Source organism: Erinaceus europaeus, chromosome X, assembly GCF_950295315.1.
Source record: "Erinaceus europaeus chromosome X, mEriEur2.1, whole genome shotgun sequence".
NCBI classification, from domain to species: Eukaryota; Metazoa; Chordata; class Mammalia; order Eulipotyphla; family Erinaceidae; genus Erinaceus; species Erinaceus europaeus.
The window spans coordinates 89,729,644-89,757,586 of NC_080185.1; the positions used below are offsets into that span (position 1 = coordinate 89,729,644).

Here is a 27,943-nt window from a genome sequence, read left to right on the forward strand (position 1 = left end):
TGGCAATCGATTCCTCACATCTTACCCCTGAGCAGGCTGTGGCTCCCAATGGGTGCCATCGCCAAAGCACCGAGCTGCTCGGTTCCCCGACTTAATCAGACAATGGTTCAGACTCCACAGTCGGGGTCCCTGACCCCATTCACACTGTGGGTTGATCAAACACTCTTTCTACCTTCCTCCGCAGCCAGCTCACCACTTATTCATTGATCCCCAGCAACCAGCTAGATAGACCTTGGGGCAGACTGTGATTAGGTGTGCTGTCATTCTCTGCACCTCATGCAGCCTTGGCAGACAGCTCCATTCTCAGCTGTCACTCGCTCTCTGCCACTGCAGTTGTTATGTGCCCCCAACCCCCACCGCCAGGGCTGATAGCCAGAGCAAGACACCTCCCAGGTCGTCTGTCAGGGGTCAGGAAGTCAGTCATTTTTCGTGCTAGGCATGTCCATCGTGGGTCAGTCAGTTGGTATATTATCGTTTGAGGACCCTCGCAGGAATGGGGGGGGGTCCTGATCACATATAGCCATTGAGTCAGAAAAACAGACGGATCTTCTGGTCAGCTGGCATACGGCTTTTCAGCCCCCTCATTGTACTGTCAGCCGGTCAGGATTCTCGGCATCTGCCCAATCACACACCCAAACACAGTGTGTGACTGGGTCAGGGCAGCCTGCCCGGCAGGCGGCCACAAATCCATTAGGGTAATTCTTGCCCATCCGTGTAACCAAGGATCCAGGTTTTTCATGGGACATCAGCCAGCCAGTCCCTCAGGAAGCTGTGTGTCTTCCCTACTACTGAATTGCCAACCCTGGCAGTCCGGGTAGCAGTCTCACTGTGAGCTCCTCCTGTCGCCCCTCTCCCAGTAGGCAGGTCCATGACTTCTATAGGTAACTGGTTGACCAAGTGGTTATTCTGCCCACCCACCTGCCAGTCCAGCTGTGAGTTGACTGCAGAAATAGCCTCGAGGCCCAGGAGATGATGCAGTTGATATAGCAGAAGGTCCTAACTTCTATCCCCAGCATCACAAGTACCACCACAATGCTATTGTTTTAATATTTTTAATTTATGTTAATATTTTATTTATTTATTATTGGATAGAGACAGAAATTGAGGAAGGAGGGGGAAATAGAGAGGGAAAGAGACAGAGAGACACCTGAAGACCCTGCTCCATCACTTGTAAAGCTTTCCCCCTGCAGGTGGGGACCAGGGGCTTGAACCTGGGTCTTTGCACACTGTCAAATGTGCGTTTAACCAGGTGTGCCACCACCTGGCTTGCTATCTCTCTCTCTCTCTCTCTCTCTCCTTCTCTTATAAATAAATAAATAAATAAATCAGTAAATAAGTAAATGTGTTGTCCGGGAGATAGTGTAGTGGATAAAGCATTGGACTCTCAAGCAGGAGTGCCAGAGTTCAACCCCTGGCAGCACTTTTACCAGAGTGATGTCTGGTTCTTTCTCTCTGTCTGTCTCTCTCCTCCTATCTTTCCCATTAATGAATAAATAAAATCTTAAAGATAAGTAAATAAATTTGAGGCATAGAAGTGTCCAAGTTTCCACCAGGCCCTGCTTGCCTTGAGTAGAATAGTCAACAAGCAAACTCCACTGTACATCACCTCCCTTAGACCTTTTAGGATGATCAAATGATGGGCCCACAATTGCCCTTGGCAAGACACACACACACAGGAACACACACACACACACACACACACACACGTTCAAAACATGGCTTCTTTCAGCCTAAATGTAGGAGCCTGTGCTGTATTGACAGTTCTCAAACAAATACAAGTGGAATTACCTTATGAGTTATGGAGGAGGTCGGGCATGGACCACTGGGTTAAGTGCACATAATACGAAGCACAAGGATCCCAGTTCGAGCCCCCAGCTCCCCACCTGCGGGGGGGGGGGGGTCACTTCACAAGCGGTGAAGCAGGTCTGCAGGTGTCTATCTTTCTCTCCCCCTCTGTCTTCCTCTCCTCTCTCCATTTCTCTCTGTCCTATCCATAAGAACGAAATCACTAACTACAACAATAAAACAGCAAGGGCAACAAAAAGGAAATAAATAAATTTAAAAAAATAAAAACATGATATGTTTTTATTCCTTTGGAACAAAAGGAATAAAAACTTTGGAACGAAATGGATGGAACTGGAGGCGATTATGCTTAGCAAAGTAAATAAAATAATGAAAGACAATTGTCAGATGGTTCCTCTCATATGGAATCTAGAGAACTGAAACATAGAATCTTTAAAAAAAAACAGAAGTAAACAAAGTTTCTAAGACTTGGGAGAACTACGGTGACTATCTTTGGGAGCTTACGGAACACAGAACATTGGCAGTGGGTATGGTGTGGAAGTATTGTTAGATTACAGTTAATCTAACAATCTTCGAAACACACTGTTAATCACAAATAAAAATGGAAAACATAAATTCAGGGGTCTGTGGACTTTGGCCAATTTCTTTCATTCATTCATTCATTTATTTATTTATTTTATTTTACCAGAGCACTGTTCAGCTCTGGGTTATGGTGGTGCAGGGGATTAAACCTGGAACTTTGGAGCCTTAGAAATGAGACTCTTGGGGCCAGGTGGTGGCGCACCTGGTTGAACACACATGTTACAGTTCAAAAGGACCCCAGTTCGAGCCCCTGGTCCCCAACTGCAGGGGAAAACTTCATGAGTGGTAAAGCAGGGCTGCAGGTGTCTCTCTATCTCTTTCCCTCTCTATCTTCCTCCTCTCTCAATTTCTGGCTGCCTCTATCCAATAAATAAATAAAGATAATATAAAAAATAGAAAGAAATACTAAACATTTTTTTAAAAAGAAATGAGAGTCTTTTTGCAGAACTGTTATGCTATCTCCCCTACCATGGACAGTTTCTTCATCTATGAAAACTCAAATAAATGAATAATGCAGAATGACGACCGCAGGAATCAAACCAATAGCCTCAAGCACGCAAGTCCCATGCTGTACCTATTTGAACCATTTCTCCACCACTAATGGGGATTATTTTCTTTCTCCACTTTCTTTTTTTCTTTTTTTCATTTTCTGCCCCCCCTTTTTTTTTTCCACATCAGAGTTGTCACGGGCTCAGTGCCTGAACAACTCCACCGTTCCTGGAAGCCACTTTTTTTTTCTTTCCTCCAGGGTTATTGCTGGGCTCGGTGCCTGCACCATGAATGAACCCACCGCTCCTGGAGGCCATATTTCCCCCTTTTGTTGCCCTTGTTGTTGTAGCCTCGCTGTGGCTATCATTATTGCCATTGTTGATGTCGTTTGTTGTTGGATAGGACAGAAAGAAATGGAGAGAGGAGGGAAGACAGAGAGGGGGAGAGAAAGATTGACACCTGCAGACCTGCTTCACCGCCTGTGAAGTGACCCCACTGCAGGTGGGGAGCCAGGGGCTCGAACTGGGATCCTTACGCTGGTCCTTGCGCTTTGCGCCACATGCGCTTAACCCACTGCGCCACCGCCAGACCCCCCTTTTTTTTGCTTTTGGAGAGGCTCAGAGACAGAGAGATGTATAGAGAGAAAGAGGGGGGCAGGCGGTAGTGCACCCAGTTATGCATACATAGTATGAAGCACAAGAACCTGTGCAAAGATCCTGGTTCCCAGTTCAAGTCCCTGGCACCCCACCTGGGCTCAAACCAGGATCCTTATGCGGGTCCTTGCGCTTTAGCGCCACACGCGACTTAACCCATTGTGCTACCGCGTGACTCCCGCTCATGATGCTTTCTTCCTGTAGCCAGGCCCAAGGTTCAAACTCAGGTCCTCCCTCACGGTGACCTGTGTGCTCTACCAGGTGAACTATCTCCCAGCCCTGCTCCCACTCCTCACACCTCCTTTTTGACACACTGGCTGCACCCCTTGCCTGGCTTATTTCCTCTCAGCCCTGCCCCCCCACCACTCTATCACCCCAGGGCTCAGCAGATGAAAGAATCCTGCCTCTCTGACTCCTCTTCACCATTATCTTCCTCCTCTGAAGATAGAAGAGCTAAGATGCCAAATCCACCAGATTTCAAACATCAGAAGTAGGGGCCTGGATTCTAGACTTTGATGTGAAGAGTTTCTGATTACTCCATCGGGAAGAGTCTTTGATTTTTATTTTGTCATCTCCAGGGCCTTGCAGCTCACTTTTAAAGAAGGAGGAGGAGTTGTCAGGTGGCAGCTCACTGAGTAGCCCACATATGTTACCATGCATGAGAGCCTGGGTTCAAGCCCCTTGTCCTCACCTGAAACACTGCTGTGAGTATTTCTCCTGTCTGGCTCACTCTCTATCTCACTCTTTTAAATGTGTAAAAAGAAAGTGATCTTGGGGGTTGGGCAGTGGTGCACCGGGGTAAACACACATAATATGAAGTGCAAAGACCCCGAGTGAGGACCTTAGCATGAACCCCGGCTCCCCACCTGCAGGGGTGGGGGGTCGCTTCACAAGTGGTGAAGCAGATCTGCAGATGTCTGTCTTTCTCTCCCTATCTGTCCCCTCCTCTCTCAATGTATCTCTGTCCTATCCAATAAAAAAAAGAAAGTTATCTTCATTTTTTTAATTTTTTTTTTTAATTGGGAGGCATCCTGATATTTTTTTTACTAGTGATTTAATAGTGGTTTGCAAAATTGTCCACACCACACACATCACCAATAATCTGTGTCTCCCCCTCCACCCATGAGAGCAATTTAATTATTTTTATTTTTTAAATTTTTATTTTAACAAGAGAGAAAAAGAAAAAGATAGAGATAAGAGAGGGACTAGAGTACTGCTCAGCTCTGGCTTTTGGTTATTCAGGGGATTAAACCTGGGACTTCCGAGCCTCAGGCATGACAGTCTTTTTTTTTTTTTAATATTTATTTTATTTATTTATTCCCTTTGTTGCCCTTGTTGTTTTATTGTTAGTCATTATTGTTGTTGTTATTGATGTCGTCATGGAGAGAGGAGGGGAAGACAGAGAGGGGAAGAGAAAGACAGACACCTGCACACCTGTTTCACCGCTTGTGAAGCGACTCCCCTGCAGGTGGGGAACCGGGGTTCGAACCGGGATCCTTATGCCGGTCCTTGTGCTTTGCGCCACCTGCGCTTAACCCGCTGCGCTACAGCCCGACTCCCAGGCATGACAGTCTTTTGCAGAACCATTATGTTATCTCCCCAGGCCTTTTATTTATTTTTTTAAGATTTATTTCCTGTACTGCAAAAGCTGGATAAGGGCAAGAGACCAGCATACTTTAATGATACCTCCTTTGATTACTGACTGCCAAGCCACCTCATTTCCTGGGGCCCTAGTCAGAGAATCCTGGGATCCCCACACAGACATGATGGGCCTAGATCTCTAACAGATCCCTCTCTCCACTGTCTCTGGTCAGCTCCATCAGGAACAACATAATGGACCTCCTTATGGGCCTCTACAGGACCTTGCCCTCAATGTGGATCAACAATGGTAGGGACTACCACATTCTCTGAAGGGAGATTGGACCAACATACTCTACCACTCGAGGAAGATAGATCTGGCTATAGGTGTAGCCAAGAAAGCTCTTAGCTCTGGTCACAGAATGAGAGCTCAGACCTACAGAGATGCAGAGGTTACACAGGCTCCTGGATAGAATATAGGCCCCAGATCAAATCAGTGAGGTTTACAGTTAACAATACTTATAAACTTTCCCCACATTTGGGAGCTACTCTCTTCCATGATCCAGCTTTCTAGTCCTGTTTCCAACTCTGACACCATCTCCCCAGACAATACCTTTGGTCCACCTGCATGTTAGCTGTTGGGAGCAGGCAAAATTGCTAAAGGCATGGTGTCCTTGGGATATAACTAAATTAAACCTACTATCTTTTTCCAAAACAGAGACCCCAAATCTCATCAGTTATATTCTTGCCTTGAGGTTCCTGATTATTTATTTATTTATTTGCCTCCAGGGTTATTGCTGGGGCTCAGCGCCTGCACCATGAATCCACTGCTCCTGGAGGCCATTTTTTCCCCTTTTGTTGCCCTTGTTGTTGTAGCCTTGTTGTGGTTATTATTGTTGTTGATGATGTCGTTTGTTGGATAGGACAGAGAGAAATGGAGAGAGGAGGGGAAGACAGAGAGGGGGAGAGAAAGATAGACACCTGCAGACCTACTTCACCGCCTGTAAAGGGACTCCCCTGCAGGTGGGGACCCAGGGGCTGGAACCGGCATCCTTATGCAGGTCCTTGCGCTTTGCAGCACGTGTGCTTAACCCGCTGCGCTAACGCCCGACCCCCAGGTTCCTGATTATTAAACACCATTTTCTTCTTTGTCTCTAAATGCTTTTTCAGACATCAAGTTGCATGATGCCAACCTGACTTCCCCCAGCAGACAACCTCACTAACGATACTCTGGAGCCCCACCTCTGCAGAGCCCTGCCCCATGAGGGAAAGATAGAAACAGGCTGGGAGTATGGACTGACCTGCCAACGCCCATGTCCAATGGAGAAGCAGTTACAGAAGCCAGACCTTCCACCATCTGCACCCCATACCCCATAATGATCCTGGATCCATGCTCCCAGAGAGACAAAGAGTAGGAAAGCTTTTTTCAAAGGAGGGGATGGGATACAGAGCTCTGGTGGTGGGAATTGTGTGGAATTTTACCCCTCTTATCCTATGGTCTTGGCAATATATATATATTTTTCCTACAGGGTTATTGCTGGGCTCGGTGCCTGCACCATGAATCCACCACTCCTGGAGGCCATTTTTCCCCCTTTTTGTTGCCCTAGTTGTTGCAGCCTCGTTGCGGTTATTATTGCCATTGTTGACGTTGCTTTGTTGTTGGATAGGACAGAGAGAAATGGAGAGAGGAGGGGAAGACAGAGAGAGAGGGGAGAGAAAGATAGACACCTGCAGACCTGCTTCACCGCCGTGAAACGACTCCCCTGCAGGTGGGGAGCTGGGGGCTTGAACCGGGATCCTTACGCCGGTCTCTGCGCTTTGCGCCACGTGCGCTTAACCCACTGCGCCACCACCCGACTCCCTTGGCAATATTTTTTACTTTATAAATAAATTTTAAAAAGGAAAAGAACATTTTTCCTTTTTTTTTTTTTTTTTTTTTAGCAGAACACTACTCCTCCGCTCTGGTTTATGGTGAACCTGCAACCTTTAGAACCTCAGACATGAGAGTCTCGTCTCTTTACAGAACCATTATGCTATCTACTCCCACCCAATTATTTATTTATTTATTTATTTATTTATTTATTTATTTTTGCCTCCAGGGTTATTGCTGGGGCCCGGTGCCTGCACCACAAATCCACTACTCCTGGAGGCTATTTTTTTTCCATTTTGTTGCCCTTACTGATCTATCATTGTTGTGATTATTATTGTTGTTGTTGTTATTTCTGTTGTTATTGTTGGATAGGAAAGAGAGAAATGGAGAGAGGAGGGGAATACAGAGAGGGGAGAGAAAGATAGACACCTGCAGACCTGCTTTACCCCTCGTGAAGCAACCCCCCTACAGGTGGGGAGCCAGGGGCTCGAACTGGGACCCTTAGGCCAGTCTTTGCACTTCACACCATGTGCACTGAACGCACTGCAGCCACCGCCTGGCCTCCTCAATTATTTATTTCTTAATGAGAGAGGGAGAGAGAATATCAGATTATCACTCTGGCACATATGATCCTGAAGACTGAACACAGGACCTCATACCTGAGAGTTCAGTACTATAGCCACTGTGATAATTCCCTGGTCTGTAAATCAAGTACAAAGATTGAGAGGAGTCGTCTGCCTATCAGGACCCCTGTGCATGTTCTGTGCAGGTGAAGAATGGGGATATCTGACCACTGAGTGCTCTCTCCATCAAGGATCATATTGATAGAATGGTATTATACTTTGTCTGGGAAGACTCCCCTTTCTCATCTTTCAATGTCAGAGAGAGAGAGAGAGAGGTGGAAATAGAGAGAAAGAGAGAGAGATCCACCGTGCAAGGTGCTTCAATGTGGTGGTTGGGGGCTTGAAGCCAGGTCCTTATACATGGTAAAGATAGTAAGGTATGGGAGTCAGGAAGTAGCACAGTGGGTTAAGCGCAGGTGGTGCCAAGCACAAGGACCAGCGTAAGGATCCCAGTTCAAGCCCCCGGCTCCCCACCTGCAGGGGAGTCACTTCACAAGCGGTGAAGCAGGTCTTCAGGTGTCTGTCTTTCTCTCCCCCTCTCTGTCTTCCCCTCCTCTCTCCATTTCTCTGTCCTATCCAGTGACGACATTATCAACAACAACAATAATAACTACAACAATAAAAACAACAAAGGCAACAAAAAGGGAATAAGTAAATACCTATTTAAATTTTTTTAAAAAAAAAAAGATGGTAAGGTGTGTGTTCTATGGAGTGAAATATCTTCTAGCCCAAATTGAATTTTTTTTTTGCTTTTTTACTTTCTTTATTCCCTTCCTTCCTTCCTTTTTATTTGATAGGGCAGAGAAAGTTTGAGAGGGAAAGAGGAGACAGAGAGAGAGAGAGAGAGAGAGAGAGAGAGAGACATCTGCAGGACTGATTCACCACTCCTGAAGCATCCTCCCTGCAAGTGGGGGACTGAGACTTGAGACTCAGCTCTTCTGCATGGTACTATGTGTGCGCCAACACATGGCCTCAGAATTACTAGGTTTTTTTTTTTTTTTTTCCTCCAGAGCTATTGCTGGGGCTCGGTGACTGCACCATGAATCCACTGCTCCTGAGGCCTTTTTTTCCCCTTTTGTTGCCCTTGTTGTTGTAGCCTTGTTGTGATTATTTGTTGTTGTCGTTTTTTGTTGGATAGGACAGAGAGAACCGGAGAGAGGAGGGGAAGATAGAGGGGGGAGAGAAAGATAGACACCTGCAGACCTGGCTCACCGTCTGTGAAGCGACCACCCTGCAGGTGGGGAGTGGGGAGCTCGAACCGGGATCCTTATGCCTGTCCCTGCGCTTTGCGCCACACCCAGTATCAGGTCAAACTTTATCCTCCTCTTGGGGGCTTTTGCACTAGCTGTTTCCTTAGTCTGGAATGTCCTTCCCCCCAAAAGTCATCTGCTTGAGTCCTCTCTCTCTCTCTAAGATCACTGTTCACTGTCACCTCTTCCAAGTGGTTTTCCCTGACTACCTGCTTCTGGATGTCATTTTCCCTCAGCTCTGCATAGCATTTATCATGATCTGTAATCATCATTTACTTATGACATATGAGAGGCAGAGAGTTTCACATGAAACAGAGAGGAGAGACAGAAAGGGTGAGGGGAAGAGGTCCAGGGCAGTGAGAGGTGCTGGAGATCAAGCTGGGAACCTCAGGAATGAAAGTCCAACATTTTACCAGTCAGGTGATTTTTTTTTTTTTTTAGATTTTGAAGATCCATGCATTTATTGAAGGAGAAAGTTAAGGGTTTGAATGAGATATGTCAGTAATTTTTTAAATTTCTTTATTGGGGAATTAATGTTTTACATTCTACAGTAAATACAATAGTTTGTACATGCATAACATTTCTCAGTTTTCCATATAGCAACACAACCCACACTAGGTTCTCTGTCATTCTTCTCGGACCTGTATTCTTAACCCAACCCACACCAGTCTTTTACTTTGGTGAAACATGTCAATTCCAGTTCAGGTTCTATTTGTGTTTTCTCTTCTGATCCTGTTTTTCAACTTCTGTCTGAAAGTGAGATCATCCCAAATTCATCCTTCTGTTTCTGACGTATTTCACTTAACATGAATTTTTCAAGGTCCATCCAAGATCGGCTGAAAACAGTGAAGTCACCATTTTTTATAGCTGAAGAGTATTCCATTGTGTATATATACCACAACTTGCTCAGCCACTCATCTGGTGTTGGACACCTGGGTTGCTTCCAGGTTTTGGCTATTACAAATTGTGCTGCTAAGAACATATGTATACACAGATCTTTTTGGATGGGTGTGTTGGGTTCCTTAGGATCTATCCCCAGGAGAGGAATTGTAGGATCATAGGGTAGGTCCATTTCTAGCCTTCGGAGAGTTCTCCAGACTGTTCTCCACAGAGGTTGGACCAATTGACATTCCCACCAGCAGTGCAGGAGGGTTCCTTTGACCCCATAACCTCTCCAGCATTTGCTGCTGTTACCTTTTCTGATGTATGACATTCTCACAGGAGTGAAGTGGTATCTTGTTATTGTCTTTATTTGCATTTCTCTGACAATCAAAGACTTGGAGCATTTTTTCATGTGTTTCTTGGCCTTTTGGATCTCTTCTGTGGTGAATATTCTGTCCATGTCCTCCCCCCATTTTTGGATGGGGTTATTTGTTGTCTTGCTGTTGAGTTTGGCAAGCTCTTTATATAACCTGGTTATTAACCTCTTGTCTGATGTATGGCATGTAAAGATCTTCTCCCATTCTGTGAGGGGTCTCTTGGTTTGGGTGGTGGTTTCTTTTGCTGTGCAGAAGCTTTTTAATTTGATGTAGTCCCATAGGTTTATGCTTGCCTTAGTCTTCTTTGTAATTGGAGTCATTTCACTGAAGATGTCTTTAAAATTTATAAGGAAAAGAGTTTTGCACGTGTTTGCACTCACCGGTGGTTTGGTGGGTTCCTGAAGTCGTTCTAGTCCTGTCTTGTTGCGGTCCTAGGTGGTCTCCTTTGGTCTTCCTAGTTGACCCTGGAGAGGAGAGGAGAGAAGCACAGCTGCTGCTACTCCGTAGCCCCGCCTCTGGAAGTCTTTTTTTTTTTTTTTTTTTTTTTGGCCTACAGGGTTATTGTTGGAGCTTGGCGGCACTTGCACCACAAATCCACTGCTCCTGGAGGCCATTTTTTTCCTTTTTTTTTTTTGTTACCCTGGTTGTTTTACCATTGTTGTGGTTATTATTATCGTTGTTACTGATGTCATCGTTGTTGGCTAGGACAGAGAGAAATGGAAAGAGGAGGGGAAGACAGAGAGGGGGAGAGAAAGATAGACACCTGGGGACCTGCTTCACCGCCTGTGAAGCAACTCCCCTGCAGGTGGGGAGCCGGGGCTCGAACCGAGATCCTTAAGACGGTCCTTGCGCTTAGCGCCACGTGTGCTTAACCTTCTGTGCTACCGCCAGACCCCCCCCCCCCCCGCCCCGGTCAGGTCATTTTTCTGTTCATTCATCTTTATTTAAGTAAAATAATTATTTATTTACTTATTTATTTCCTCCAGGATTATCGCTCAGGCTGAGTGCCAGCACTATGAATCCACTGTTCCTGGTGGCCATTTTTTTTTCATTTAGTTGCACAGAAGAGAGAGAAATGGAGAGAGGAGGGGAATATAGAGAAGGAAAGAGAAAGATAGACACCTGCAGACCTGCTTCACTGCTCCTGAAGAGGACTCGCTGCAGGTGGGGAGCTGGGGGTTTAAACCCCGATCCTTGCACTGGTCCTTGCACATAATACTGTGTGCACTTAGCTGGATGCACTACTGTCAGTCCCCTAGTTTGTTTGCTTGTTTGTTTGTTTACCTCCAGGGTTATCACTGGGACTCAGTACCTGCACTAAGAATACACTGTTCCTGGAGGCCATTTTTTTTCCATTTTGTTGTCCTTGTTATTGTTGTTGTTATTATTGCTATTGTTATTGTCAGATAAGACAAAGAAATTGAGAGAGGAGGGGGAGATAGAGATGGGGAGAAAAAGACAGACACTATGGACCTGCTTCACTGCTTGGGGAACGACCCCTCTGTAGGTGGGGAGCCAGGGGCTTGAATTGGGATCTTAATGCCAGTCCTTGTGCTTCATACCATGTGTGCTTAACTCGTTTCTCTACTGCCTGTCTCCCTTTTTTAAATTTATTTTTATTTTTTTAAAATTTTATTTATTTATTTTCCCTTTTGTTGCCCTTGTTGTCTTTTTTGTTGTTGTTGTTGTAGTTATTAAAGTTGTTGTTATTGATGTGGTTGTTATTGGATAGAACAGAGAGAAATGGAGAGAGGAGGGGAAGACAGAGGGGGGAGAGAAAGATAGACACCTGCAGACCTGCTTCACCGCCTGGGAAGCGACTCCCCTGCAGGTGGGGAGCCGGGGGCTGGAACCCGGATCCTTACGCCGGTCCTTGCGCTTTGCACCACCTGCGCTTAACCCACTGCGCTACCGCCCGACTCCCTAAATTTATTTTTAAAGACTTCTTCGTTTATGAGAGAGGGAAAGTGCAGATGGGTGGGAGGAGAGAACCAGAGCATCTCTCTGGCACATGAAATGTCAGGGATTGAACTCAGCACCTTGTGCTTGATGATCCAATGCTTTATACCACCTCCCAAGCAACTTATCTTTTGAGTTTGATTTTAATTTTTTTTAGAATTCTCTTTTTTTTGTAATTTTTATTTATTTATCTTCCCTTTTGTTGCCCTTGTTGTCTTTTGTTTTTATTGTTGTTGTAGTTGATGTCGTCGTTGTTGGATAGGACAGAGAGAAATGGAGAGAGGAGGGGAAGACAGAGAGGAGAGAAAGACAGACACCTGCAGATCTGCTTCACCGCCTGTGAAGCGACTCCCCTGCAGGTGGGGAGCCGGGGCTCGAACCAGGATCCTCATGCTGGTCCTTGCGCTTAGCGCCACCTGCGCTTAACCCGCTGCGCTACCGCCCGGCTCCCTTCTTCTTCAAGCGTTTGCCCTTCTTCCGTAGCCAGTCAACAGCGTCAGGTTGAGCCTGATGTAAAGGTTCGAGTCCTCCTTTGAATCTGGAGAGGTGGCAGTCATTGACTATGTGGGTCACAGTCTGTCTGTAGCCGCAGGGGCAGTTCGGGTCGTCTCTGGCTCCCCAGCGATGGAACATAGCGGCGCACCGGCCATGGCCTGTTCGATAGCGATTGAGGAGGGCCCGATCATAACGTGCTAGGTCAAAGCCGGGTTGACGCTTGCAGGGGTCTGTGATGAGGTGTTTGTTCTTTACCTCAGCTGACTGCCAACTCTGTTTCCAAGAGACTGGAACAGAGAAGTTCAGTGTAGGCATAGGGGACCAGATTGGGTGACAAGACGTCAAGCGTTGGACAGGGTGGGCGAAGACATCTGCGTATATTGGCAGGTCCAGTCGAGCGTAGACATGGGAAATGAACTTAGATGATGCCGCATCCCGACGAATATCTGTCGGGGCGATGTTGCTAAGAACTGGCAGCCATGGAACGGGGGTGGAACGGATGGTTCCAGAAATTATCCTCATGGAGGAATATAATTTGGAATCGACCAAGTGGACATGGGGGCTACGGAACCATACTGGGGCACAGTATTCTGCAGTGGAATAGCATAATGCCAGAGATGATGATCGTAGTGTGGAAGTGCTCGCGCCCCATGAGGAGCTGGCCAGTCTTGCAATGATGTGATTCCTCGCGCCCACCTTTGCTGCAGTTTTTATCAGATGTTTGTGAAATGACAGAGTGCGATCGAGAGTAACGTCAAGATAGACTGGCTGGGCTTCATGCTGGATTCTCGTATCGCCAAGCTGCACATTAAGCTCATGCGAGGCCGAGGCATGGTGTAGATGGAAAACAGATGATACCATTTTTGCAGTGCTAGGGATTAGTCGCCATTTTTTACAGTAATCAGATATCAGAGACATGTCTTTCGTGAGTGTTTCCTCGAGGATGTCGAACTTGGATGCCTGAGTTGCACAGCAGATGTCATCGGCGTAGGTGAACTTCCTTGAAGAAGTTTCTGGGAGGTCATTGATGTAAATATTAAATAGCGTAGGAGCCAGAACAGAGCCCTGGGGGAGGCCACTTGAGACAAGTCTCCATCTGTTAGACTTGTCACCCAGATGCACCCGGAATCTTCTGTTTCGGAGAAGAAACGATATAGTGTTGGCCACCCATGGAGGCAGGCATCTTGAGATCTTGACTAGGAGACCACGGTGCCAAACCGTGTCATAGGCTGCTGTGAGATCAACAAAGACAGCACCCATCTTTAAATTCTTCTGGAATCCATTTTCAATGTAAGTTGAGAGGGCCAGGGCTTGTTCGCAGGTAGATCTTCCTGGGCGGAAACCAGCTTGGGCGGGTGATAGGAATTTCTCTGTAAGATGAGAAATACGTGACAGAAGCAGCCTCTCAAGGAGTTTGTAACACACAGAAAGGAGAGAAATTGGTCTATAGCTGGCGGCCAGTGTTGGGTCTTTCTTTGGTTTCAAAACCGCTATAATCTTCGCACGACGCCAAACTTTGGGCATAGACTCAGATTCCAAGATGTGGGACAGGAATGAAGCGAGCCACTTCTTTGCCGTGGGACCCAGGTTAAGAATGAGTTCTGGGGTGATGTTATCATAGCCAGCAGCTGTTCCCGGTTTAACCCTCTTCAAAGCGTCTTCCAGTTCAGACAGTGTAAAGGGAGAGAGTTTTGGAGATGGACAAGATAACTGAAAGTGGGATGACCACTCATGGGAAATTTTTCTTTTCCAGACTGGGTCGATCTTAGCACGTCCAACTTGAGTTAGGTGACTGGCCACTGAGTTTGGAGATACGGGAGGATGGGAGATGGGAGGGGGTTGGCTACCGGCACCCAGTCTGTGAAGAAGCTTCCAGGCCTTCCTACTTGAGTGGGTGAAGTTCAGACTTTCCGGCTCCCTGATTTTAATTTTTTCTTGTTTGTTTCCTCCCATTGAATGTCAGCCTCAAAGGAACAGATGTTTTTGTTACGTTTCTTTTCCATTGCTTAATTTCCAAACCCTAAAGTAACTGCATGCCAGATGATGTTTGTGGAAAGAAGGGCCAGATATTGGCACACCCAGTCGAGCACACACATTATAGAAATGCTCAAGGATCCGCTTAAAGCCTCTGGTCCCCACCTGTAATGCTGTAATTGTCTGTCTCTCTCCCTTTCTATCTCATCCTTCCCTCTCAATTTTTCTCTGTCCTATCAAGTAAAAGAAAGGGGGGAAAGGTGGAGCCAAGCGGTGGTGACACACCTGTTTAAATGCACATATTATAGTGTGAAAGGACCTAAGTTCAAGTCCCTGGTCTCCAACTGCAGGGGGGACGCTTCATAAGTTGTGAAGCAGGGCTGCAGGGCTCTGTCTCTTTCCTTCTTTATCTCCCCCTGCACTCTCAATTTCTGTCTCTAACCAATAATAAATAAATAAATAATTTAGGAAGGAAGGAAGAAAGAGGGGGGAAATGACCAATGGGAGTAGTGAGTTCATTATGCAGACACTGAGCCCCAGAGATAACCCTTGTGGAAATACAGTAAATACATAAATAGGGAGTCGGGCGGTAGCGCAGCGGGTTAAGCTCAGGTGGCGCAAAGCGCAAGGACCAGCATAAGGATACCAGTTCAAGCCCCCAGCTCCCCACCTGCAGGGTGTCGCTTCACAGGTGGTGAAGAGGTCTGCAGGTGTCTTATCTTTCTCTCCCCCTCTCTGTCTTCCTCTCTTCTCTCCATTTTTTTCTCTGTCCTATCCAACGACGACGACATCAATAACAACAACAATTAACTACAACAATAAAACAACAAGGACAACCAAAGGGGATGAATAAATACTTTAAAAAGAAATACATAAATAAACAATGAATAAATCGAATCTGTGGAACGAAGTGCAGAAGGAACCAAATCCTAGCTAAATGACTGAGGGAATGAATGAAGGCACTCAAATGAAACAGGACAGATGAAATGGAAAGGGCTTGGGAGAAAATAAAACAGGCCAATTCCCACATTTGAACAGAAGCAAACTGAGATTTACAGAACCAAAATGTTTATTGGCTTTGTGTTTAAAAATATCCGAGACATCTTCAAAGTCCCTAAGAGATTTTATAGAGTCCAGACTATTGCCAGGGGGAGCACAGGAAAGAGGCGGGGGGGGTGGGGGTGGTGTCAGTCCAAGGTAACAATCTGGAGGGGGGGGCGTGCTGGAAGGGAAGAAATGGGGATTGGGAGCTTGGAAGCCAAAAGTTGGGAAGCTAGCAGCTGCTGCAGGGGAGCACTTGAGGACAAGGGGTGGCTCAATCATCCCACTCGTCGTCATCGTCATCATCGCCGGCCTGGTCCTCCTCTTCGTCTGGAGGGAAAAAAAGAGAGTGAGACTCAGAATTGGTAAAGGAGGTTCAAAGGTCTTGGTTTGGGGGGTGGTTCATAGAGAGGTCTGGAAATAGGGTTCTGAGTCTGCTAGGGGCCTGGGGTTCAGGCAATTAATTGAGGAAGGGACCCCTCAGGGGAAAGAGAATTGTGGCTTCCATTTGAGACAAGAGCAGGGTTAGAGCTGGGGTATGGGTTCCAGTTGGACTTAATTAAACTGGATACTGCTGTCATATAAAAGGTGAATGTTGACAGGTCTGGAGGTTCATGGGGTGAACTGAAATATCAGGAAATGTGAACTAAATTATAACATTGTTGTTTCATAGCATGTCAATGTTAATATTGCCCACATACCATCGGGTTAGTGATAATAGACACAAAAGGTAAGTTTTTTAAAAAAAATATGTATTCTCTTTTGTTGCCCTTGTTGTTTTATTGTTGTAGTTATTGTTGCTGTCAACGTTGTTGGATAGGATAGAGAGAAATGGAGAGGGGAGGGGAAAACAGAGAGGGGGAGAGAAAGATAGACACCTGCAGACCTGCTTTACCGCCTGTGAAGCGACTCCCCTGCAGGTGGGGAGCCGGGGGTTCGAACCGGGATCCTTATGCCGGTCCTTGCGCTTTGCGCTATGTGCGCTTAACCCGCTGCGCCACCGCCTGGCCCCCATAAAGTAAGTTTTTTATCTAATCTTACCATAATCCATGGTCTGGAGTTAATGTCATGCTGCTGTCAGCATTTTTTATATTATTATAACTATATATAATGCTCTAGATAACTATATTGTCATGGGCTGGGGGAGATAGCATAATGGTTCTACAAAAAGTCTTTCATGCCCGAGGCTCCTAAATCCCAGGTTCAGTCTCAAACACCACCGTAAACTAGAATTGAGGGGGTCAGGCAGTGGCACACCTGGCTAAATGTGTGTGTTACCAAATGCAAGGACCCAGGTTCAAGGCTCCAGTCCCCACCTTCAGTGAGGAAGCTTGATGAGCAGAGAAGCAATGCTGCAGGTCTTGGCTTCTCTATCTATATCTCTCCTTTTTTTTTTTTTTTTTTTTTTTTTTTTTTTTTTTTGCTTCCAGGGTTATTTCCAGGCCTCGGTTCCTGCACCATGAATCCACTGCTCCTGGAGGCCAGGCCATTCCCCCCCCTTTTTTTTGTTACCCTGGCTGTTTTACCATTGTTGTGGTTATTATTATCGTTGTTACTAATGTCATCGTTGTTGGATAGGACAGAGAGAAATAAAAAGAGGAGGGGAAGACAGAAAGGGGGAGAGAAAGATAGATACCTGCAGACCTACTTCACCACCTGTGAAGCGACTCCCCTGCAGGTGGGGAGACGGGAGCTCAAATCGGGATACTTATGCCGGTCCTTGCGCCTTGCGCCATGTCTGCTTAACCCACTGTGCTACCGCCTGACCCCCTTTAAAATTTTTTTATTGTTTATTTATTATAGACAGAGAGAAACTGAGAAAGGAGGGGAGACAGGGAAAAAGACAGAGACACCTGCAGCCCTACTTTACCACTGGTGAAGCTTTCCCACTGCAGGTGGGGATGTGGGGCTTAAATCCAGGCCCTTACGCACTGTAATGTGTGTGCTCAGCCACTGCCTGCCCCCTCTCTCCTGTTCCATCCCCCTTCCCTCTCAATTTCTCTCTGTCCTATCAAATAAAATAAATAAGCTAAAAAGAAAAACAGAGTTGAGCAATGCTCTTCTCTCTGTATGTGTGTGTCTTTCCCTGTCTCTCTCATTAAAAGAAAGCAAAGTATATCTCTTAAAAATCATTTTAAAAGACTAAGTATACTATCATGATATAACTAACTATAGATTATACTATATAATAGGAACTATATTATATTTAGTTATTGTCATACGGTACATTGAGGTTACTATTCTCCTCATGTAGACAATATTGCTGCTACATTAAAGGACCTTCCAATATTATTATAAAGAGAAAGGCCATGTTAGTTCAAATATTATTATTGTTTCTTAACCAGAGCACTGCTCAGTTCTGGCTTATGGTGGTGCTGGGAATTGAACCTGGGACTTCAGAGCCTCAGGAATGGAAGTTTTTGTAGAATCATTATGCTGTTTCCCCTGTCCTAAAATATTATCACATAATGTGTTGATGGTGATCTGATTTTAACACATAGAACCAGTGTTCATCTTAGTGTCAAGGATATGGTTGTTTGTAATATCATGCAGAGGCCAATGGTGGTGTACAAATTACCATGTGGAAGGATCCAAGTTCCCACCAGCGAGGAGGGAAGCTTCACTAGCTGTGAAACAATGCTGCAAGTGTCTTTCTCTCCCTTTCTATCCCTCCTCCCACTCTTATTACTGTCACATAGTGGTGACAAATGGCATCACAGCCCCATCGCATCCAGTAGGAACCTGACTCTACACTCATGTTCAGTGTCTCATGTTCAGGTGAGGCTGCTGTGACCACCATTGGCAGCTCGCAGGGGAGGGCGGGACGCTCACCTGAGGAGTGAATGGCTTTGCTCCTCTTCTGCATGACGTGCATCAAAGCCCCCACCAGCCCCTCGGAGCTCTGTGGGGGAGGCTGCAGCGCTGAGTTTTCGGGAGCACCTGGGGTCTGCGGGGGAGTAGAGGTTGCAAGGAAGGCTCAGAACCTTCGAGGAGTGCTTCTCCCAGCCTTTAAGCAGTGATTTCTCTTTTCCTCGATCACCTCCAGGTCTCATCTTTGGACACCCTCCTGAAACCTTCACCCCTTCCCCCACCCGAGTGAGGGAGCCTGATTTTCCCAGCATACCCCAGAGTCCCCCACAAACCCCCAACCCTCCATCCAACCCATCCTCACCTTGTTCAGCTGAATCCCTTGCCGAATTTGGTCCAAGAGTGCCCCCCGACCCCCGCCAGGGGCCTGGCTCCCCACAGACCCCAAGGTAGGAGGGGGCAGAGGAGAGACTGGCCCATCCCCGATGCTGGGTGGAGGGGGCGGTGGTGGTGGCGGGGGCGGCAAGGGTGGGCCCGCGGCTCCAGAGGGCGGAGGTGGGGGTGGTGGTCCAGAGCGGCCTGTGGCCGGAGGGGGTGGTGGCGGAGGACCCCCTCGACCTAGGGCTGGGGGACCCCGGGGGGTGGGTGGGGGTGGGGCACCTCCCAAAGGTACAGGGGGCAGGGGACCAGAACGACCCTTATTGGCCCCCACAGCCGGGGGTCTGGGGGGCTGGATTCCTCCTCCTCGGGATGGTGGTGGGGGTGGTGGCAGCGGCCCTGGGGGGCATAGAGGAGGAAGGCAGAATTGTCATTATCCACCCCCCATCTCAATTTTGTTAGTTAAATGAGTAGCCACCCATTAACCGGGTCTACTCAAAAATTCCAGTGTCACCTCTTAGAAATTAGCGACCAGGGGACTGGGCAGTGACACATGTGGTTGAGCACACACTTTACAGTGAGCGAGGGCCCCGGGGTTAAGCCCCCAGTCCCCACCTGCAGGGGGCAAGCTTCACAAGCGGTGAAACTGTGCTGCAGATGTCTCTCTGTCCCTCTGCCTCTCTATCTCTCCTTTCCCTCTCAATTTCTCTCTGCATCTCTCCAAAATAAATAATATGTTTAAAGGAAAAGAACGTGGCAGCCAGGGCTGGGAGGGAAAGGGAAGTAGGAGGTAGGGGGTTCCAACAGGGAGGCTCACCCTGGCGTCTCATCTCCTGCCGCACAGCCTCTAAGCCGCCCTGGTCCTCGATGAAGTCGTAGATGAGCTTGGAGGTCTCAGCGTCTGTGAGTTGGGCCTCGCTGATTCCCGCCCGGGAGAACAGGCTGCGCAGATCGGGGTCCAAGTTGTTCACCTGCTCGGGGAAAGAAAGCGGCCCACCCGGGGCAGGGGTGTGGGACCAAGGTGAGGAGGGAAGGGGTGCAGAGGGCTACGGGGTCTTCCTTAGCGAGGGATCTGAGAGGGCTGCAGGCAGGCCCAGCGCCTCGCGAGTGTGAGCTACTGGCTATGGAAGGGTGGGTGGGGTAGAGTGGAGGGAACTTGAAGTTACTCACATCAAATCCGCTCTGGGGGTCCCATCCCACGTGGCTGACATGTCTGGGGGAGGGAAGGAGATGTATTGAAACCCCTCTGTCCTTCCTACCCCCGCCCCCTTCCTAGTGAAGCCCCCTGGCCCAACTGGACCCTGAGGGGTCAGACTTAATGAATGAGTCATCACTGAATGAATGGTGACCTCACAAGGGGTTCAGGGTTTGTGGTGCCTATCTCTCCACCCTTGCCTCTCCTCACATTTCATCCACCTGCCCACCCACCCACCTGCCCAACTAGCCATTGGCCTTCATTTCTTGGGCCACTGAGTTGTACACATTTGTCTCTCTATCCATCTGCCCACACATGAGTGTCCCCGCTTGTCCACTCACCCAGCCATGTCCCTACACATGTGCTTCACTCATGGTTTTACCCATTCAGCGACATGCTTCTGCCCCTATATCTAGTGAACCGTTCATTCTGCCGTAGGCCTGGTCTCCTGTCACTCTGTCCGCCATGTTGGTGAACTCTGTGTACACAGCCAGCTGTCCACATCCTCATCCTTTCACTACCCCCCATATAGCTACCTAGTTCCTTTTTACCCATATACTCATTTATTCACTCTTTCATGTATCTGGCCAGTTATCTCTACATATCTATCTATCTATCTATCTATCTATCTATCTACCTTTTTTATTTATTCCCTTTTGTTGCCCTTGTTGTTTTATTGTAGTTATTATTGTTGTTGTCATTGTTGGATAGCACAGAGAGAAATGGAAAAAGAAGAGGAAGACAGGGGGAGAGATGAGGAAGACGGGGAGAGAAAGACAGACACCTGCAGACCTGTTTCACTGCTTGTGAAGCAACGCCCCTGCAGGTGGGGAGCCGGGTGCTCGAACCAGGATCCTTCTGCTGGTCCTTGCGCTTTGCGCCACCTGCGCTTAACCCGCTGTGCTACTGCCCGACTCCCCTATCTATCTATCTTATCTCTCTCCTCTAAGGTTATTGCTGGGGCTCTGTGCCTGTACTACACTGCTCCTGGTAGCCATCTTTTTTTTCTATTGTTGTTGTTGCTGCTGCTGTTATTTTAATGCTTTTGTTGTTGTGGGATAGGACAGAGAGAAATTGAGAGAGTAGGGGAAGATAGAGAGAGAGAAAGAAAGATAGACACCTACAGATTAGATTCACCGCCTGTGAAGTGACCACCCTGCAGGTGGGGAGCCGGGGGCTCAAACCAGGATCCTTGTGCCCGTCCCTGCGCTTCATACTATGTGCGCTTAAACTGGTGTGGCATCACTTGGCCCCATTACTTATCACTCTCTACCCGCCGTGTCCACATCCTCATTGACTACCCACTTATCCATTCTTTTATCCATCCATCTACCCATCTGCACACTCATCGTCTTACCCACCAGGCTCACCCAAGCCACGACAAGGGTGAAGCAAGTGAAATGCTTAGGGTGCAAAATTTAAAGAAGCACTGCCTCTTAGAATCATGAATTGTGGGAGCCAGGCAGTGGCGCAGTGGGTTAAGCACACATGGTGCGAAGATCCCAGTTCAAGCCCCCAGCTCCCCACCTGCAGGGGGTTTGCTTCACAGGTGGTGAAGAAGGTCTGAAGGTGTCTATCTTTCTCCCTTTCTTTCTTTCTTTCTTTCTCTCTTTTTTACCAGAGCACTGTTCAGCTCTGGCTTATCGTGGTGTGGGGGACTGAACCTGGGATTTTGGAGCCTCAGGCACGAGAGTCTGTTTGCATAATCATTATGCTATCTACCCTCCGCCCAGGTGTCTTTCTCTCCCCCTCTCTGTCTTCCCCTTCTCTCTCGATTTCTCTCTGTCCTACCCAACAACAATGACAGCAATAACAATAACAATAATAATAACAACAGTGATAATAAGGGCAACAAAGGGGGAAAAATAAAATTTAAAAAAAGAAAAAAGAAAAAAAAAGAATCATGAATTGTGGCTGCATACCCCTAAGAGGAGCTAATTTCTTTATTTTTATTTTTTATATTTATTTTCCCTTTTGTTGTCCTTGTTGTTTTTTATTGTTGTTGTAGTTATTATTGTTGTTGTTATTGATGTCTTCACTGTTGGATAAGACAGAGAGAAATGGGGAGAGGAGGGGAAGACAGAGAGAGGGAGAGAAAGACAGACACCTGCAGACCTGCTTCACCGCTAGTGAAGCGACTCCCCTGCAGGTGGGAAGCTGGGGGCTCGAACCGGAATCCTTATGCAGGTCCATGCGCTTGGCGCAACGTGAGCTTAACCTGCTGCGCTACCGCCCAACTCCTGAGCTATATTCTTACATTTTACACCCCTGTTGACCCGCCTGCCTCTCTCTAGTCTTGGTCCTGCACCCACCCACCAATCCACTCATCTGCTTACCTACTCCCCTGCCCTGCCGTTCCTTCCAGACACCCAGTTCTCCCCACTTCCACATACCCCGCCCCCAAGGATCTGTGGGCTGACTGGGGAGAGGGTCTTACTTGAATCCGCAAGGCGCACCAATATCAGCCTTGCTGATCTTCTTCTTCCCTGAGCGTTTCTTGTCACTCGGGCCAGGCACAGGGGCTGGCAGGCCACGATATCTTGAACTTGTGATGTCCGGGTTCTGGATGTCCACTGTCACCAGCCCCAGGGACAGTGGGCCAGTTGATGGGCCTGTGGAGAAAACAGGGTGGCGGGATCGTTGACCACTCACATAACCACCAGCTGGAATATGGAAGCAAGAGACAGGAAGACCATTGGGGGAACCTGTGAGTGTGTTTGCTGGTCACGGAGGGAGGAGGTAAGGGGTCCAAACAGGGTTATTGAGGAAGTGTGTGGGTCCCACAAACCACTCATTCAATTGTCTTTTCAGAGCCAGATAGACGGCATAGCGGTTCTGCAAAAATACTTTTTTTTGGCTCCACGTTATTGCTGGGGCTTGGTGCCTGCACTATGAATCCACTGCTCCTGGAGGCTATTGTTTTCCCCTTTTGTTGCCCTTGTTGTTTATTGTTGTTGTTATTGCTGTCGTTGTTGTTGGATAGGACAGAGAAATGGAGAGAGGAGGGGAAGACAGAGAGGGGGAGAGAAGACAGACACCTGCAGACCTGCTTCACCGCTTATAAAGCGACCCCCCTGCAGATGGGGAGCTGGGGGCTGGAACCGGGATCCTTGTGCCGGTCCTTGGGCTTCGCGCCATGTGCGCTTAACCTGCTGCGTTACCACTGGCCCCTAACTTTTTTCTTTTTTATTAGCTTTATTTATTGGGTAGAGACAGTAAGAAATCCAGAGAAAAGGGGGAGATAGGGAGAGAGAGACACCTACAGTGCTGCTTCAACACTCACAAAGCTTTCCCCCAAAGGTGGGAGCCAGGGATTCAAACCCAGGGCCTTGTGCATTGTAACTTGTGTACTCAACCAAGTGTGCCACCACCTGGCCCCCAAAAAAAGCCTTTTTCATAAAAAAAAATTATTTGTTTATTTATTTATTGTGGATAAAGACAGAAATCAAGGGGGAAGTCAAGAGGGAGAGAAAGAGGCAGAGACCTACAGCACTGTTTCACCGCTCATGAGGCTTGCCCCCTGCAGGTGGGGGCCAGGGGCTTGAACCCAGGTCCTTGTACACTGTAATGTGTGCACCCACTTGGGTGTACCACTGCCTGGTCCTTCCAAGTCTTTTGATTTTCATGTCAGAGGCTCTGATGTCCAATCCCCAGCACCACCATAAGCCAGAGCTGAGCAGTGCTGTGGTGAAACATAATTTCAAAAAGTAATAATCCTTTCACTCATTCACACAATCATGCATTCAATCATTGGTTTCTTTGCTGAAATCACTCCTCTACTGACTGTTCGATTCATTCGACTAATGAGTCTCTCACTCACTGATTAATTTACTCACTCATCTATTCATGCATGCACTCACTCACATATTCCAATATCCATCTATGTATATTGTATTTTTAAAAATTTATTTATTTTCCCTTTTTTGTTGCCCTTGTTGTTGTTGTTGATGCTGTCATTGTTGGATAGGACAGAGAGAAATGGAGAGAGGAAGAGGAGACAGAGAGGGGGAGAGGAAGATAGACACCTGCAGACCTGCTTCACCGCCTATGAAGTGACTCCCCTGCAAGGTAGGGAGCCAGGGGCTCGAGCCAAGATCCTTACATTGGTCTTTGCGCTTTGAGCCATGTGAGCTTAACCCGCTGCACTACCGCCCGACCCCCTGTATATTGTATATTTTAAAGATTTATTTATTTGAAGGAGAGAAAGAGAGAATCAGAGCATCACTCTGGCACATGTGATGCCAGCGACCAAACACAGGGCCTCATGCTTGACAGTCCAACACTTTAGCCACTGTGCCACCTCCTGGGCTGCCATCTATGTATATTTCATTCTCTCATCTATGTTCCCACCACTCAAATATCTACCCTCCACCACCACCACCAACAACAACAACAACACACACACACACACACACACATACACACATACACTTGCAGCTATACATCCATGTCCCTTTTCATCTATCAGTTACTTTCCCCTCATCCTTCCATCAGCCAGAGAGACACAGGGAGAACTGGCACTTACCGCCTTGATCTCCAGCTGGGTGAGGGGGCAGCGGCGGCGGGAGCCCTCCTCTTCTCTCTGGGCAAAGGGCATAGGCGGGGAGCTCTCAGGACCCTGTTACAGGTTTACAGGCTAACCCCTTCCTACCCCCTTGGACACCACGACTAACCTTCACTGGTGGGTGTGGGTGGTGGGGGCAGCTGGCGTCGGTCTGTGGATGGAGAAACAGAAGGAGGGGTACTTTTCCAGCTCCCCATGTGTACACACACGTCTGCCCACCCTCCTTCCTTCCATGACCCCCTGCCCCAAAGTTGTCCTCACCTCCACTTCGCCTCTGATTGCTTTTCTGTATCTTCTCCTGTACCAGTGCCTGGAAGGCCTGGGCCTCACCTTCATCTGCAAAGTTGAGGCCTGCTTGGCAGTCCTACATGAGTGAGAGCTGGGATCAGCAGCTTACAGGTCCCCTCACACCTTCCCTATCTACCCCCCTCCTCACCCACCCCCTACTCCAGGGAAGGGGGCAGGGGCTGGGTGGGCACTTACATCTCCAGCGAAGGTGTGGAAGAAGGGGGTGGGAGTGGAGTAAACCAGCTGTGAGTATAGTTCCTGTTGCCAGAGCAGCCGGCCAGCCTAGCGGGGCAGGGTATCGGGAGAGGACAGGGGGACACACTGGTACCCAGGCAGACCCCGGCTGGCAGGCCTCTGACCTCAGGACAGGGAACACAGTGCCCAGACTTGGAGTCCTGTGTTTCTCTTCTGTCTCTCTCTGAGTAAAAAATAATAATGGTTACGGAGTTCTGGTGGTGGGAACTGTGTGGAGTTGTACCTCTTATCCTATGGTTTTTGTCAGTGTTTCCTTTTTATAAATAAAAATTATTTTTTTAAAAAAAGGCTTAACCTTGGGTATTCTTGCTCTCTCTTTAGGTATCGCTATGTGGCCACAATGTAAGTCAGTCTCTCTTTCTCTCTCTCTCTCATGCACTAACATATGAATGTTTTCTAAGGAAGTTTAATATACCTGATAAAAATAATAATACTGGTGAGTTTACAGCAGACTCGAAGCTCAGTGCTCCTCAGTTTGAACTCTGGTAGGGAAGAGGCTTAAGAGGCTTTATAGATCTGGATATGGAGATTCTGGGGTCCCCTGTTGCAGAATGAAAGGCAAAGAGCTGGTGGTGGCGCACCCAGCTGAGTGCACATAGTATGAAGCGCAAGGACCTGCACAAGGATCCAGGTTCAAACCCTGCTCCCCACCTGCAGGGGGTCCAATTCACAAGTGGTGAAACAGGTCTGCAGATGTCTTTCTCCCTCTCTCTCTCCCCCTCCTCTCTCAATTTCTCTCAGTCTTATCCAATAAAAAAAAAAAGGAAAAAAAATGGCCTCCGGTGGATTCGTAGTGCAGGCACCTAGCCCCAGTGATAACACGTGACAAATATAGATGCAAAGAGCTTCAAGTCTCTTGGGGGTTCTCTGATCTGCCTTAGGGCTTGGGGTGACTAGATCCAAAGCTTTGGGTTTGTGGGTAGAAAATTAGTTGGCCTGTTCAATATGGGGTGGGGGTTGGGGGATCAGGGGTCACCTGAAGGCCGTAAAGGCGGATGAAGTAAGACTTCTGAGGGTTATCCTTCACGAAGCACACAGCCCCACAATGCTCCTTGGTCCAGTGCTCAGCTCCCGGGGGCAGGGCCAGGTAGAGCTGAACAACCGCAGTGGCCAGTGTCTAGGAAGGGAAGAAAGGCCTCAGTGGGATCAAGGCAGAGACATCCAGAGGACCCAGGAATCACATCCGGTCCTTCCTTGCCAGTGGCTGTCAAAGGCCCCAGTGAAGGCAGCTAGACCTGCAGATCTTTCTGGGCTCAGAAACACAAGGTGAATGGACACCAGGAGAGGAAATGATGGGGTGGGTGAGGGGAGAGAGGAAAGGGGAGGAAAGGAGGTGAGGGGGAGGATGGGGAAGACAAGGAGGTAAGTGAGGGTAAAAGGAGACAGGGGAGGCCCAGCTCACCCAGCATTTCCGGCCAAGCATCTCAAAGAGTCGCTGGTTCTCATGTTCTCGGAGGAGAGAAGAGGGGATGTTTTGCTGGATACCTGGTCCACCTCGGCCCCCAGGCCTACCTCCCGCAGGGCCCCCACTCATGGTGCCTTCTGCCCTTGTCCTCTCCGCCCAGGCTCAGGGTGCAGGGTGAGATGAGGAACTTCCGCAGTGAGCAGGGGAACAGGAAGTGCAGAAAACCACACGGGAAACAAGTCCTGGGTGGGGGGTGGCTCTCGGTGGACCCCGCCTCCTCCCCCTAGCTGGAGCCCTCTTCCACATGACTGCTGAGTCTCATCTTTTGGGACCAGTTCCTATCCCTTCTAGCTCCCTCACATTGACCCAGCCCAACCCAGCCTGCCTCTGAGGGACTGACAGCAAGATGTCAGCCACTGAGGTACTTGTATGGGGCTCACTGTGATGGCATCAGGCCTGGGTCTGAGCCTCCTGCTTCCTCCCTTGAGAAGAGAGTAGGCCCAGTCCTTCTGGGTTGGTTCCAGGCCCAATCCTACTCCTAAAGGGTGGTGCCTGGGATTTCCGAACCCCCTCCCCAGAGACCCAAACTGAAAGCATCTCCCCACTTCTGCTTTTCTCTCCCCTGCCTGTCCACCTCATGCCACTGGCAACTCCCACATTTTTTCCTGCATCTCATCTCCTTTTATGAAGACGGACATTTTCTTGCTACTGGAGACCTAAACAACGGTCTTGTTCAGTTTGGGTTGCTTTTGACCTTTCTAAAAGCATGTCATCTATGGAGATTTTCTCCCCGCCCCTACACCGCCATTCTATTTTTATTTATTTATTTTTTGGTCATCTTTGGGGCTTCACCACTCAGAGTTATTATTGTTTTTCTTCAGATAGAAGAAAACAGAGAGAGAGAGAGAGGGAGGGAGAGAGAGAGAGAGAGAGAGCGAGACCAACCACAGCACCAAAGCTTCCTTCAATGCAATGGTGGGGTCAAGCTCAAACTTGAATCATGTACAAGACAAAGCAGTACACTATCCAGGTGAGCTATTTTCCCAGCCCCACCTCCCCATTCTATATTTCTTTGGTTGAATGGCTTTGTTCATGTTTGTCTCCTAGTTTAACCAGAGCACTGCTCCGTTCTGGCTTATAGTGGTGTGGGGGAATGAACCTGGGACTTGCCACAGGCATTAAAGTCTTTTTGCAGAACCATCATGCTATCTTCCCAGCCCCCATTCTATTATTTATTTATTGGATATATACAGAGGAAAAAAAACCGAAGGGGGATAGAGAGGAAGAAAGAGAGACACGTGCAGCCCTGTTTCACTGCTCCTGAAGCTTCTCCCCTGCAGGTGGGGACTGAGGGCTTGAACCTGAGTCCTTACACATGTCGGTAATGTATGCGATCAAACAAGTGCTCCACTACCTGCCCCCATTCTCTTTTTTTCATTCTGTTTTTAATACAGATTTATTTGTTTGCTTATGA

At 47.9% G+C, this 27,943-nt stretch overlaps 1 protein-coding gene and 1 long non-coding RNA gene across 3 annotated transcripts in view; one reads left to right on the plus strand and one right to left on the minus strand.

Moving 5' to 3' along the window:
• LOC132535942 (uncharacterized) overlaps positions 1-6,619 on the plus strand; it is a 49,507-nt gene extending 42,888 nt beyond the window's left edge. Inside the window, exon 4 of the long non-coding RNA XR_009547663.1 lies at positions 6,276-6,619. This is a non-coding gene — a long non-coding RNA (uncharacterized LOC132535942). The remainder of the gene's footprint in view (positions 1-6,275) is intronic.
• Positions 6,620-15,592: 8,973 nt separating this feature from the next.
• WAS (WASP actin nucleation promoting factor) lies at positions 15,593-27,375 on the minus strand. Of its 2 annotated transcripts, XM_007529391.3 has the most exons (12): positions 26,467-27,373; positions 26,041-26,181; positions 25,005-25,091; positions 24,783-24,885; positions 24,631-24,672; positions 24,483-24,539; positions 22,395-22,569; positions 19,933-19,975; positions 19,580-19,733; positions 18,749-19,161; positions 18,409-18,523; positions 15,593-15,906 (listed from the first exon to the last, which is right to left on the minus strand). In XM_007529391.3, the coding sequence occupies exons 1-12, from the start codon at positions 26,596-26,598 to the stop codon at positions 15,851-15,853; spliced, it is 1,518 nt and encodes a 505-aa protein (XP_007529453.1). In that variant the 5' UTR covers positions 26,599-27,373; the 3' UTR covers positions 15,593-15,850. The 2 variants fall into 2 exon arrangements, with proteins under 2 accessions (XP_007529453.1, XP_060039628.1); XM_060183645.1 differs by lacking the exon at positions 25,005-25,091 and having other exon boundaries at positions 26,467-27,375.
• Between the last annotated feature and the right edge of the window lie 568 nt (positions 27,376-27,943).